Source organism: Mauremys mutica, chromosome 2 (assembly GCF_020497125.1).
Source record: "Mauremys mutica isolate MM-2020 ecotype Southern chromosome 2, ASM2049712v1, whole genome shotgun sequence".
Classification (NCBI taxonomy): Eukaryota; Metazoa; Chordata; order Testudines; family Geoemydidae; genus Mauremys; species Mauremys mutica.
Window position 1 is genome coordinate 81,443,629 of NC_059073.1, and position 13,987 is coordinate 81,457,615.

General features: G+C 41.7%; 1 protein-coding gene across 1 annotated transcript in view; it reads left to right on the forward strand.

The window, feature by feature from the left end:
* Positions 1–13,987, forward strand: part of CHST9 (carbohydrate sulfotransferase 9) — a 130,720-nt gene that overhangs the window by 2,225 nt on the left and 114,508 nt on the right. Inside the window, exon 2 of the mRNA XM_045003286.1 lies at positions 9,454–9,668. Within this exon, the coding sequence (XP_044859221.1) occupies positions 9,548–9,668 (121 nt within the window). The 5' untranslated portion in view covers positions 9,454–9,547. The remainder of the gene's footprint in view (positions 1–9,453; positions 9,669–13,987) is intronic.

Below are 13,987 nucleotides of genomic sequence, written 5' to 3' on the forward strand. Positions count from 1 at the left end.
TAAATAGAAGCACATGGTTTACCTTCTGTATACCATTCATCCTATACAATATATGGCATGGTATAAAGTGCAATAATAACAAGGCATAATTGCTATAATGGTATTAAGGTTTACACTGTAATAAGGGAAAGTGAAATAGAAAAATGCTAAATATGTGTGCAGCTGAGCTTGCTCTGGTAATGTTTATATTTGGAATTTCCTGAGTGTTCTTGAAGCCTTAATATTTTTTTCAAGCTGTAGGAATTGGAGGGGTTCTGTTTGTGTGTGGGTGGTTTTTTTTTTTTTTAAGCTTTACTCTTTCAAGTGACTTGGAATTGTCATTTGAAGATCCATTTTTGTTTCAAAGTCCACGTCAAATGTGGAACTTTATAACTCAAGATCTTTTTCTTCATTCTGAGCTCTATGAAAGTTATGTTGGCTTCCTTACTCACAATATAATATTGCTGGTAATAAGGGTTCTGAAAGCCAAATGATGCCTTTAGTTACATTCGGGCATGGCTGTATTACAACTGGTCTAGCAATTTGAAGAACTGTTGATGGTCCGCTTTCTTCTCCACCCCCTCATACTTCTGCCTCCACTGGGTTCCCGTGCAATCAAAATGGCTGCCATGTACCTGTACTATTTGACTGCTTCACTGCCTTTTAGTTCAATGCCTCTAATTAGCAGTTGTAAAAAAAAAAAGAAAAAATCCTGCTCTTGAAGAGAAATGTATGCCTGCAACTGAATCGACACCTTGGAGCTAAAGAGACTCCACAGAACACAAAAAGGAGAATGAGCATGGAAGGTGAGAAACTGAAGCCTAAATCATCCAATATGTCAAAGAAATCCTCTAAATTCCTCACTTTTATATTCCAGGAGAGGTAGGTGATACAAGTCCAATGGCTGAAAGTTGAACCAGAAATAAGGTGCAAATTTTGAACAATGAAGGGAATTAACACCGTGTCATGGTGGATTCTCCATTACTGGAAACTTTTTAAAATCAAGATTGGTTCTTTTAGAAAGATATGCTCTTTCTGAACTTGAAGCAGTAACTAATTCAGGAGATTTACATACATATGTGTAAATACATCAGTACACTGTTATACAGCAGGCCTGACTAAATGATGATCTATGAACCACTTAAAATTTGGATCCTTAAGCTGGAACTTTTTTTTTTTTTTAAATTTTAATCGGGTATCCTGTTTTGCTTACCCACAGTGCACTATGTCCACGTTCAGCACTTGTTGCAAACTTTTCAGCGTCTGAGCTATTGCATCTATCCCAGAGTGCTCAGCTAGGTTCCGGGAGCAGGAAGATAGCAATGGTGAATAGTGCACATGTTCACAATTTTGATTTGTTCCAATGACTGATAAGAATAGCTCTGTCCAGTATGAGGAGCCACGTGTGTTATGAAGGGCTAGGGCTATGACCTTCCACTTGAAGTTGCTATGGTAGAGTGTCAGCCCTTTCCTCCCACCTGTGTTCCCGGAGGTCTGGCATATGACCTTTTGAGTTTCCGTAGTTGAAAAGGTGAGGAGCTGGATTTCTCTTTTTCTTTTGAATTGCTTCAGTAACTTTTGTTCCTTGGTTCTTGTTGCTGAACTAACAAACAGCTTTTTAACTTCTTGTTTCTAGGATACAGAGAAGGAAATGGGCTGGGCCAGTGTCCAGGAGGACATCCCTCCATGGAGCCCAGAAAGTTCTCCCCAGCATGCCAGAGCACTACAATGGAGTCACTAAGAGACACACTGTTCTTTGGGGAAGGCTAGGGAAAAATGAGTGTGTGCTGGGGGATTATGAAAAGGTAAGTGGCTTCTAGGGTGACCAGATGTCCCGATTTTTATAGGGATAGTTCTGATATTTGAGGCTTTTTCTTATATAGAAGAAGCCTATTACCCCCCCCGCCCCGTCCCAATTTTTCACACTTGCTGTCTGGTCACCCTCATGGCTTCATCTGTGGTATGAGGGGTTGTGATAGCTCTACTATGTATCTTTCAAGTAATGACCCTGTTCTGCTTTCTGTTTTTAGGAGTGTGTGAGGAACCACTGAAGTAGTGGGTGGACATCTGTGGCAACGACCAGTAAAATAAATGCACAGGGATGGGATTGTCTCAGTGTCTGTGTCCATCTCTCTAATGGTTAATCTTTGTCCTTTTCTGTTTTTCAGGAGAATACCAAGTTGTGGGGGGGGGTGGAGAGACAGTGTTGCCAAACTTCTCTAGTTTACTATTTAAGTTTCTTTCACTCTGTTTCTGTGTTGATTTTGATTTTTGGGGTTGTGATGTGGCAGTTATAGGGAGGTTTGAAAGTAGGAGTTACTCAGCTGCTGTATGCTCTGGCTACCACCAGATTTTCATGTGGACTTGCATGCTAGGAATCAAAAAAGTGATATGAGTGTCAAATATCTCTAGTGAAGACAGAACTGGGATGTGCCACGTAGTTCCAGGACAAGAGTGTTGCTTAAGGGGAAGGGAAAGAGTGAGGACTGAATAAAATGGGATTACTTAGAAGTTGTGGCAGAGGCATCAGGAGCTGCTTTCCCTCATTTCTGCTGGGTGCTGGTGCCCAGAGTATTTTACCAGGTGGTGCTTATCCTGCAATGGGATGTACTTCTCTGGATTAGACCTAAAATCTGAAGGGAGGAAAAATAAAATGACTGTATATTAATGGAGTGGGAGGTTTCTTGTTAAATATGACAATGTTACTAAATACTTTTGCTCTTAAAAGAACTTGAAATATTAAAAGTTAATATGGGCCCACTATAAAATTTCTAAGCTCTCATTTCAAACGCAGTAACTGAAAACTTGTTGCTGATTACCCTTGGAGTTCAGTGCTGAAAACTGATATGTGCACTTCTGTTCTTCTAGCTTTCTGTATCACTTACAGATCTGAACAACATATGGTTATGTCTCCTAGGCCTCTAATGTCTAAACTTTTTGGTATGTATCTTAGGGTACGTCCATACTACCCGCCCGGGTCGCCGGGTAGTGATCGACTTCTCGGAGTTCGATATATCGCGTCTCATCTAGACGCGATATATCAAACTCTGAACGCGCTCCCGTCGACTCCGGAACTCCACCACCGCGAACGGCGGTGGCGGAGTCAACGGGGGATCCACAGACTTCGATCCCGCGGCGTCTATTCGCGTAGCTGAACTTGCGTGCTTTAGTTCGACACCCCTTCCCCAGTGTAGACTAGGCCTAACTATAGAATTCCTCCATAACTGCCTTTATTGAAGTCAATGGGGCAGATTGTGACCCTCTTGATCTGTGCAGGAGAGGTTCACCACCCCCGGGTGAGTGCTGCAGTTGAGGAGTGCTGGTATGGAAATAACAGAAGAGCCATAACATGCCAGTCTGGGTCCCCAAAAGGGTGCTGGGATGGCATCCTGGAGCATTCTGGCAGGACTTGAGACTGGTTAGCCAGACTTGGCTCATTCCTCCTTTGCGCAGAAGCGGGGTTTGGGGGCTCCCATGGCACTATGTCATCCCTTCCCCCTCCACCTTTCTTGGATCTTGTGGAGCCCCGAACCTGTATATCCAAGGGTTTGCTTGGAGAGTCAGACTGGGCTGAGGGAAAAGTGGAGTTGGCTTGGAGGGGTAGGGGGCACAAGTCTCTCAGTTGCATTAACATTACCCCATAGCCTCCACTCCCAAGATTGCCTGGAGTAGTTGAGGTCAGGGCGGAGTCCCTGATAGTATATTTCTACTGGAGCCACATGGCCAAGGAATTAGGAATAGAGGGTGGCCTGGGGTTACAGCTAGTGGGGACACGGGCTCCACACAGATGGCTCCACTGATGTTAGAGTAAGCTTTGTCATGGGGGAGGAGCAACCATCCCATCCCCTCAATAAGCAGTGGGGGCTAATCTCTGAGGTAATCCTTCCAGAGAGTTCCTCTTTGTTGGGGGGGAGAGTTGTCCCCCTCCTGCAGTTTTTAATGCCAAAGGGGATAATCTGTCACAGTGTCATTGTGGCTGCTTAAAATGTTCTGCAGTAGATTTGTAGACGCAGAGGTTTTATTTTAACTACCCCTCTGATTTTTCATATATAGATTACAAATCATTGAGTTAACTAAATTGCACTAATTATTCAGGCTAGGCAGTTTTAAAATTGTATAGTGTAGCTGTAAGGCTCTGTTCACTGTGCACATAATAGTCTGAGCTGCGCTGTCTGAAGTGAAATGTGGTTTAAACATGAACACACAATTTAAAACAACGCATGTAGTGAGATCTCAATAAAAAGATAATTGTACAGACTTTAATTGATACTGTTCTTGTGAGATGGGTATACTCCTAACACACCATGACTAATGCTAATTTGTGTAATTTCTCTCCCCCCGCCTCAGCTTTCTTCGACAAATAAAAAAAATATATGGGAGTGCATCCTGAGATTTCTCTAAAGAAAACAATGTGGAATTCACAGCATTAAAGCAGATATTGTCCCGATAGCAAGATGTTTGCTTTTCTTATTAATGGATTACCTTAGTCTGGTATCATCAGAAGTAATACTAGGTATCTTCCTACATGATTGAACCATGTCACTGAAAGGGCTATACTGGCAGCGCAAGCCATTGGAGGCACACTTTCACCTAAGGCCTGGTCTGCACGGGGTGGGGATCGATCTAAGATACGCAACTTCAGCTATGAGAATAGTGTAGCTGAAGTCAACGTATCTTAGATTGACTGACTTCACGTCCTTGCGGCGCGGGATCGACGGCCGTCGCCCCCCCCATCGACTCCGCTTTTGCCTCTTGCCCTGGTGGAGTTCCAGAGTCAACGGGGAGCACCTTTGGGGATCGATTTATTGCGTCTAGACGAGACGCGATAGATCAATCACTAGCCGCCAGTCCGGTGGGTAGTGTAGACACTCTAAGTCTCCTAATAAAATGTTTCTCGTAAACCCCAAATATTACGTTAATTCTCAAGGTTTGGTTCCAGTCAGTCCCATATGATCAGAGAAAAAGGGACGGGAAAGAGAAGCAAGAAAACTGTACGTTTGGTTATTTGTGAGAGAAATTCCCATTCAGTGCATGTATTCTGGTTGTTTGGCTTTATTGTCATAAGACACACACAGCTATGCATCCCCAGTAACTTTACCAAAAAAGCTCAGGGCCTGGTAACTGCTAGAGAACATGTTTCTTACCATTATGCATTCAGACTTGCTGAGCATCAAAAAATGTTACTTGTTTTGTTCTGAGTTCTTATCCAAACGAATATCAATGTTATGTAAATAACGCAGCTTTCTGTGGGCGATTGAATTAATTGTTTCTCCTTATAACCAGAAAGGGATCCCAACTCTATGAAGCAGGAATGCTTCTGTTTGTCAGAGCTAATCCTATGGATATGAATACAGCACATGTGTTTTGGTGGCTAAAGTTCAGGTCCAGGGAGTGGCAAAAATAACTAGTCTTGGTCTGGGTCTCCCCTTCACCCCTAAAGAGACTGAAGGGGTGAGAACACTGGGAGCACCATGGGGAAAGAGGTTGAATGGGAAGAACCTCCTAGTTAAAAGAATGGAGGAGTGGGTTCCCACCTCCCCCACCATTCTAGAAGCAGTTCAATGTTACTTCCTTTATATTCAGCATGTTTTTAGTATGGTTTCTCCTTCCACCAGTTTCTTACTACCATTCATAGTCAGGCACTGTACCATATCGGTAGCCGGAAGTGGAAATAGCTTCCATAGCAGGAGATGGCAGGCTGTCATTGTCAGCTCTGCATGTTAGTTAACCAGAAAGGAATACACAAAAAAGTGTTCCATGTCTGAACTAGTTGTTTCATGACATATACAAAAAAAATCAGCCAGAGTATAAGTTCAAAATGGTGTCTGTCACACTTGTGTCTAGGCATCTACATTCTTCATAGGTATAATGCATAAAATGGCAAATATGACCTTGAGATATACTTTAAATTTAAGCTAACAGGTTTGCAAGCACTTTTCATTGTACTTTACAAAGTATTTTAATTGGGGCTGTCAAGCAATAAAAAAAATCAATTGCACGATTAATCACACTGTTGTTAATAGAAAACCATTTATTTAAATGTTTTTGGATGTTTTCTACACTTTCAAATATATTGACTTCTATTACAACACTGAATACAAAGTATACAGTGCTCACTTTATATTTATTTTTTATTACAAATATTTGCATGGTAAAAAATAAGAAATCGTATATTTCAGTTCATCCAATATAAGTACTGTAGTGCAATCTCTTTTGAATGAAAGTTGAACTTACAAATGTAGAATTATGTACACAAAATAACTGCATGCAAAAATAAAAGAATGTAAAACTTTAGAACCTACAAGTCCACTCAGTCCTACTTCAGCCAATTGCTCAGACAAACAAGTTTTACAGTTTGCAGGAGATAATGCTGCCCATGTCTTGTTTACAATGTGACCTGAAAATGAGAACAGGCGTTCGCATGGCACTGTTGTAGCTGGTGTCGCAAGATATTTATTTGCCAGAGATGCTAGAGATTCATATGTCCCTTAATGCTTCAACCACCATTCCAGGATGCATGTGTCCATACTGATGATGAGTTCTGCTCGATAACAATCCAAAGCAGAGCAGACCAACGCATGTTCATTTTCATCATCTGAGTCAGATGTCACTAGGAGAAGGTTGATTTTCTTTTTTGGTGGTTCGGGTTCTGTAGTTTCTGCATCAGAGTGTTGCTCTTTTAAGACTTCTAAAAGCATTTTCCACACCTTTTCCCTCTCAGATTTTGGAAGGCACTTCAGATTCTTAAATCGTGGATCGAGAGCTGTATCTATCCTTAGAAATCTCACATTGGTACCCTTTTTGTGTTTGTCAAATCTGTTGTGAAAGTGTTCTTGAAACGGAAGTGTGCTGGGTCGTTATCCAAGACTGTTATAACATGAAATATAGAGCAGAATGCAGGTAAAACAGAATAGGAGGCGTACAATTCTCCCCCAAGGAGTTCAGTCACAAATTTAATTAATGCATTATTATTTTAATGAGCATCATCAGAATGGAAGCATGTCTTGTGGAATGGTGGCCAAAGCATGAAGGGGCATATGAATATTTAGCATATCTGGCACGTAAATAGGCTACAAAAGTGCAATGTGAATGCCTGTTCTCACTTTCAGGTGATGACGTAAATAAGAAGCAGGCAGCAGTATCTCCCATAAATGTAAACAAATTTGTTTGTCTTAGCAATTGGCTGAACAAGAAGTAGGACTGAGTAGACTTGTAGGCTCTAAAGTTTTACATTGTTTTGGTTTTGAGTGCAGTTATGTAACAAAAAAAATCCACATTTGTAAGTTACACTTTCACGATGAAGAGATTGCACAACAATACTTGGATGAGGTGAATTGAAAAATAGGATTTCTTTTATCATTTTTACAGTGCAAATATTTAATCAAAAATAAAGTGAGCTCTGCATACTTTGTATTCTGTGTTGTAATAGAAATGTAGAAAAACATACAAAAATATTTAATAAATTTCAATTGGTATTCTATTGTTTAACAGTGCAGTTAATCGCAATTAATTTTTTTAATCACAGTTAATTTTTTTGAGTTAACCACGTGCGTTAACTGTGTTTAATCAACAGCCCTAATTTTAATGGCACAGAGTTGAAAGGAAAAAATTATACTTGACAAAGTATGTTCAAGTTCTGAACATCACTTTACTTAACACACATTTAGAATTTAACATGAGCTTCCCATAAACAATAGGTATGTCCATACTAAAATGTGCTAGGTGAAGATTAAGCTTTCATACACAGTAAAGTCAAAGTTTATATGTGTGAAAGCACTGAGTTATTGAAATAGGTTAATATTTTCTCTTTCTTTTTGTGAATCAGATGAAGTTCTGCATTTCGCTGGAAAGCTTATATAATGCTTTTGTCATTCAAGTATGACTTGTTAAATACCTGCTACTTTTGTTTCCACAAACACGCACACACTAGGAATAGACTTATTCCTTTAACTGAGTGCTCATTTTAAAACACTGCTTCAGTTGGTTACTCGTGTCCTCTGAAAGCTAAAGTTTTCATTGTATTTTTGCTTTAGTCTGCTAAAAGTGTATTTTATCAGATATTCATTTACAAGGGCTTCATTGTACTGAATTTCAGAATATTTTTATTTGCTCTGCAATCTAATTTAACATGTACTTCTACATTGTACTCCATTGCTTTCAAAATCCAGCACATTCTAATTCACTTTAAGAAGCTTTACATTTATATTGTATAAAACCTTTTGTACCTTACTTTGATGAACTCTTAACATCAGCTTTTGAGTGGCAGGTGATGGTTGTTAAATAAACAATTTCCTTCTCCTGTGGCTCTGTGCCATACAAGAAATAAGAATTTTTCAGCCAAGTTTTGAACTCGATTCTGCTACCAGGGAAGTCGATGGCAAGACTCAGGCTTTTAGTCTGTTTCTCTTCTCCCTCCACCATATATTAGTAACAGGGCCGGTGCTACCATTAAGGCGAATTAGGCGATTGCCTAGGGCGTCAAGATTTGGGGGCACCAAAAAGCAGTGCCCCAATTTTTATTTATTTTTTATTTTTATTTTTATTTTTTTACAGCAGTTCCTCCCGGAGCGCAGTGCTGGTCCACTTCTCTGGCCTCCCAGGCTTGCAGTGCCAATCAGCTGTTTGGCACCGCAAGCCTGGGAGGCGGGAGAATTAGAGCGGGGGCAGTGTGCTCGGGGAGGATGCAGAGCAGAGGGCTGGGGGGGCCCTCGGGGGGGGCGGGGAGCTGCTACAGGGCTGTGGGAGGGGGGCCCGCAAGGTGGAAGTTTCACCTAGGGTGCGACACTTCCTTGCACCGGCCCTGATTAGTAATGATTGCAAAGTGGCCAGATTTAAAATTCCATTAGTTCTCGTCACTTCAGGCTGAGTTATATAATCTGATATAGGTTCTTACTGGTTTAGAGAAGGCTACATTTGACCAGCTGTGCAAGGGTGACTGTCTGTCCCTTACTTGCTGTGGAAAGGCTCTTCACACTTGCCTTGTGTAGTCTATAAAAGACTGGACTGGAACAAGAAGAGGAGCCACAAGATTCTCAACTGCATGGATTTAATAACCCAACATTCTCCACAACTGCTATGGAAGCACTATGTCCTTTAGTTTTATAGCTAATAGGATGAAATGACAGATTGTGGGGAGCTGTATTGTGGGGAAGCTGGACTTGGCTTCAGGTTGTGGGGTTGATTTCCTCCCCCTCCCTTGACTCTCCATATTGCACAGTCACAGAGCATGAATACTCTGGCGTTATGAATGGATTTTTGCCTTCACTCTAGAAAAAAATGATTTGTCTTTGAGATTCATTGGGGAGTGTCGGTATTATGGAAAAATTGTTAGGACTATGGACATAAACTCAAGTGTTCCCAGTCCCCCTCACTTAGTAGCTTACGTAACCATTATGCTTTGTATTTACACAGGTTCTCCTGAAGAAAAGCCACTTAAGAGATACAGCTAGTTCTTGTGTCCTTTTTTTATTCCAGGTTGCTGTCTCAAAGGAAAGGATGCTAAAGAAGATACAGCTAAATTAAGAACCTATTAGAAAGTGAATCATGCAGCTTTCTGAAAGGAGCTGAAATGCAGCCCTCTGACAGGGTCATGAACCTGAGACAAGTCTTTGTGACTGTATTGATGTTTGGAGTAGCAGGTCTACTCCTCTTCATGTACCTGCAGGCCTGGATTGAAGAACATCCTACAGGTAAAATAGTTTTCTTAACTGTATTGCTGTGGGAAAAGGAATGTGAGATGTTTGGGCTTCTGGGACGAGTTGATTGTGTTGGGAAAGTTAGACAGGTGTGTAGGATGATAATTATCCTATGAGGTTACAGCTGTGCCTGTGTAGATCTAATTAACCTGTTAGTTGTTGCCTGATTGCCTAATATAATTGTGTATATAAGAGTCTGCTGGAGTGGAATAAAGGGTTCTCTCTCTGCTTGTGACCACACTTGACTGTTAGACTTCCTTCCTGCTCCTGTGATGCAACAAATGGTGACCCCGATGTGATGCAACAAATGGCGGAGAAGCTGCGGGCTATAGTATCGGTTGCCTGAAAAAGAGGAAAAAAAAAAAAAAAAATGCCCAGCTTCCCAGACCTGAACCGCTCACAGCTCCATCCAGGACAGAGAGTTTGCATCGCCTATGGCGGGCGGGAGTGCGCTGGCTTGATAGAGCAGCACAATCAGCTGAACGATGAGGTGCAAGTGTTGTTCCTGGAGCAGGGAGTGCACACCTGCTGGGAGCTTTATTATGTACATCTGACTTGTTTCCTCTGCACTAATGTCTCGCTTGTGCTGATTGTGTAACACAGAGAATGTGAGACTGGTTGAGATGCAAAGATCGCCGTGGAACCAGAGCCCCCGGAGGAGAACTATTTGCTAGCTCTGTCAGGATTTTTCTTGTTTGAAATGATTTTTGCTGTGTCTGAAAGAGATTTTGTGTTGGCTGTATAGCATTCAGTGTACCATGCAATTATTATTTAGAGTTTTTAAAAAAAAAAAAAAAAAAAAAAAAAAAAAAATTGTTGTTTTGTGTTGTCTGTTTTCTGGCCAGAATTATTGTTGTGTTATGTGGTTTGATGTGTTTTCTTTAGAATTCCCCCACCCTCAGTGTCAGTTTGATCACCTGACACTTGAGGGATATTTTGGTAATTTAATAGAGAGGGGGGAATCCTGCAGAATTTACATCATTTGTTTGTTGTGTTCTGTTTTTGTTTGTTTGGTGTTTCTACCTTTGCTAATATGAAAATTAAATCCTTTTTTCATGTTAAGGATTTAAGAAAGGTTTTGGAAGTTGTGTCTTCTGTGATAAATGTTATAATGTGTAGCTAATTAATCTGTGATATGTTAAGGATTGCATGGTCATAGGTTGGTTTTATAAAGTTTTAATTTTGGTTTGTGATAGATTATAGTGTTATGCTGTCATGAGTTGGAAATGTTTTGCTAACACCTTTATTCTTCTCTTTTCTTTTTTCCTTTTTCCTTTCCTTTTGATTTTGAATACAGGGGGGAGATGTGGGAAAAGGAATGTGAGATGTTTGGGCTTCTGGGATGAGTTGATTGTGTTGGGAAAGTTAGACAGGTGTGTAGGATGATAATTATCCTATGAGGTTACAGCTGTGCCTGTGTAGATCTAATTAACCTGTTAGTTGTTGCCTGATTGCCTAATATAATTGTGTATATAAGAGTCTGCTGGAGTGGAATAAAGGGTTCTCTCTCTGCTTGTGACCACACTTGACTGTTAGACTTCCTTCCTGCTCCTGTGATGCAACATATTGCCTCCATTGTTTTAAGTTGCTGCTTTAAGCTAAAAGAATAATTTGATGAGAAGGTGTGGTGTGGGATTTTTATGGGGATGGGGACAGTGGAATGGGACTCTAACACTCTATACTACAGTGCAGCAATCAGTATATGTATCAAGGAATTTCCCCATGCTATGACTTGCGTTTGTTGAGCATCTTTTGCTGCTACCTAAGGCCCCGTCTACACTACAGGGGTAAGTTGACGTAAGTTAAGCAACTCCAGCTATGTGAATAATGTAACTGGAGTCGATGTAGCTTAGGTCAATTTACCGCGGTATCTACATCGCGCTGCATCAATGGGAGAAACTCTCCCATCGACTTACCTTATTCCTCTCATTCTGGTGGAATACCGGAATTGACAGAAGAGCAATCTGTGGTCGATTTAGCGGGTCTTCATTAGACCCGCTAAATCGCCACCCCCCCAGTGCATTGATCGCCGCAGTAAGTGTGGATATGCCCTAAGTGTTCTGTATGAATAAACATAAATGCAGGCAGTGTCCCACTATGGCAGGAGTGCCACTGTTGTACTAACATATCAGGATCTCTGCAAAACAGATTTTGGCTTTCTCTGCGTTTCATCTGAGTGACATGTTATCTCATGAAGAGAAGGCTTTAAGTCCTCCCTTCCCTTCTCTCCCCTCAACCCTGAGACATCTTCCCCCCCCCCATATAAAAAGCAACTCTTTTTTTTTTTTTTTTATTCCAAACACCTGTATCTCCTTTACAGCACCTCCCTGTTGCTTATTGTTCTCAGTTATGGTCTCTCTTCTAAAAATATGGTCACTTAAATGTTGCTACTAAGTAAAATAATTTGAAACACTTGTGAACATACAGTGCAATTTGAGATTACTCTAATATGGATGTTGAATTTACTCTTCAGCTGGATTTTTTTCTTTGTTTTGTATACCTGTGGCTTTTTGGCAATGAACTAGCTTGGAGTTTTGGAGAGTCCCAAGTTGACAACTATCTTCAAAAAGATTGTGTGCTTCTTTAATCGTATCAGTAGTGGCGTGCTGCTACTAAGACAGCTAGAGGTTTTTAATCTGCAAATGGCTGTATTTTTCTGTTCTGTTTAAAAAAACGTAAAGCATGCTTTGTGCACACTTCTGAACTGTCACTCTAAGAGCCTTTAGGGACAAATGTTTTTGCTGTAAGCAGAACTGGTTTTAGCCTTTGCAGTGCCCTGCTCAAAATGTACAAACGGCATGCTGCTACGTGACTGAAAACTGGCTAGGTTTGAGTTTAGAAGACTATCGGCTCCTACAGCACTGAACTTTCAATTTCTTAGTATATCTTACTTGAAGCCTGGTAAATTGCTGGTGCATCTGCTAAACTTCACATTCTTGCTAATATAAATGTTCTACTCTGGTTTCAAAGGCTCTCCTAGCTGTGGTGTTACATGCCTCCTAACCAGACCTGGATTTTTGTAGGGAAGCAAAAAACTACATGCTCAATAGCACTCTGTCCCCTGCTAGGTTACAGGTTGGATATTTACTTCCACTCTTATCATTTTTTTCCTCATTAGAATACACTCTTTGCTCTCTCTCCTCTTCCTCCAAATCCTCGTGTATTCTCACACTGGAGCTAACTCCACGTTCTTCTATGGCTTGATCTCACTCACTCACCAGCCCCTCACATCTTTGATTTTTCAACAGCGCTACGACTCCCACATTCGCCTTACGAGTGTCCTCTTGACCTGGTCTTCCCCAAGCACCTCTGTGTCCACTCTGATTTAGCTTTTCACACTTGCTCTAGCACTCGCACCGCTAAGAACACCCAATTTTGAAAGTGATTCGCTGATCTCAAATCCTTCCTGAGCCATCTGTTGAATCAGTGATCTCAGCTTCCAACTCTACCATGTACTCTACTCCTCTGTCCTCTGCTCCTCTCTCCCACTGCTCTGTGCACCTGGAATCATCTTCTTGCTTTCTGTTCATGCTCATGCTCCCTGCCCTTGTGTATAGCAAGGAAAAGGGAAGAATAGCAGCTAAAGGGGTCTCAGAAGCAGAGCTACCAGCTTCTTTCAGGAGCCACCGCCTCTGGTTTGCCAGAAGGGACTGTCTGATAGGACTGAGCAGGTGCATCATACTAAGTGTCTTCAGTAATAGAGGATGAAGGCCTCCCAGAGGGTGAGGGTAAGCGTGCCCCCCACACTTTTCTTAGCTTACTAGAGCACTGTTGCCTGGTGTGCTGGATTGAACTGAGCAGAGAGTGGGGGATCAGACCTGTATGGAGTAGCACAGCACTTGAGGTATCAGTGCCTGAAGGGTTCCCTGCATGGCTACGGGCCTTATCTGGGCAGAACTTCCATTGAAGCCAACATGTATGCAACAGTCTTGAAGTGTGGCCTTTTATGTGATGTCAGTGTGAGTTTTACCTGAGTAAGGATTGCTGGGTTTGGCCCATTCTCCATGCCATCTGATGTACTTCAGAGAAAACATCAAGTATTGTGGCATGAATTGAAATGTAGTAGCTATTTCTTAATGTTGTTTGTAGTGGGGCGGCTCCCCCACTCCCGCGGAAAAAGGGATTAAGTTAGCCCTGGGAGAAGGTTGGGGCTGAGAGCTGCTAAGCTGGGCTGCTTGGGGAAGCGGCCGCAACTGGGCCATCCCCCAATAAAGCCACAGCTGGCCTGTATGAAAAAGCTGGGAGCCAGAGGCCCAAAAGAGACTCTCTCTAGGCTGGGAGAGAGCAGGCCCTGGCTGCCTGCAGAACGGGTA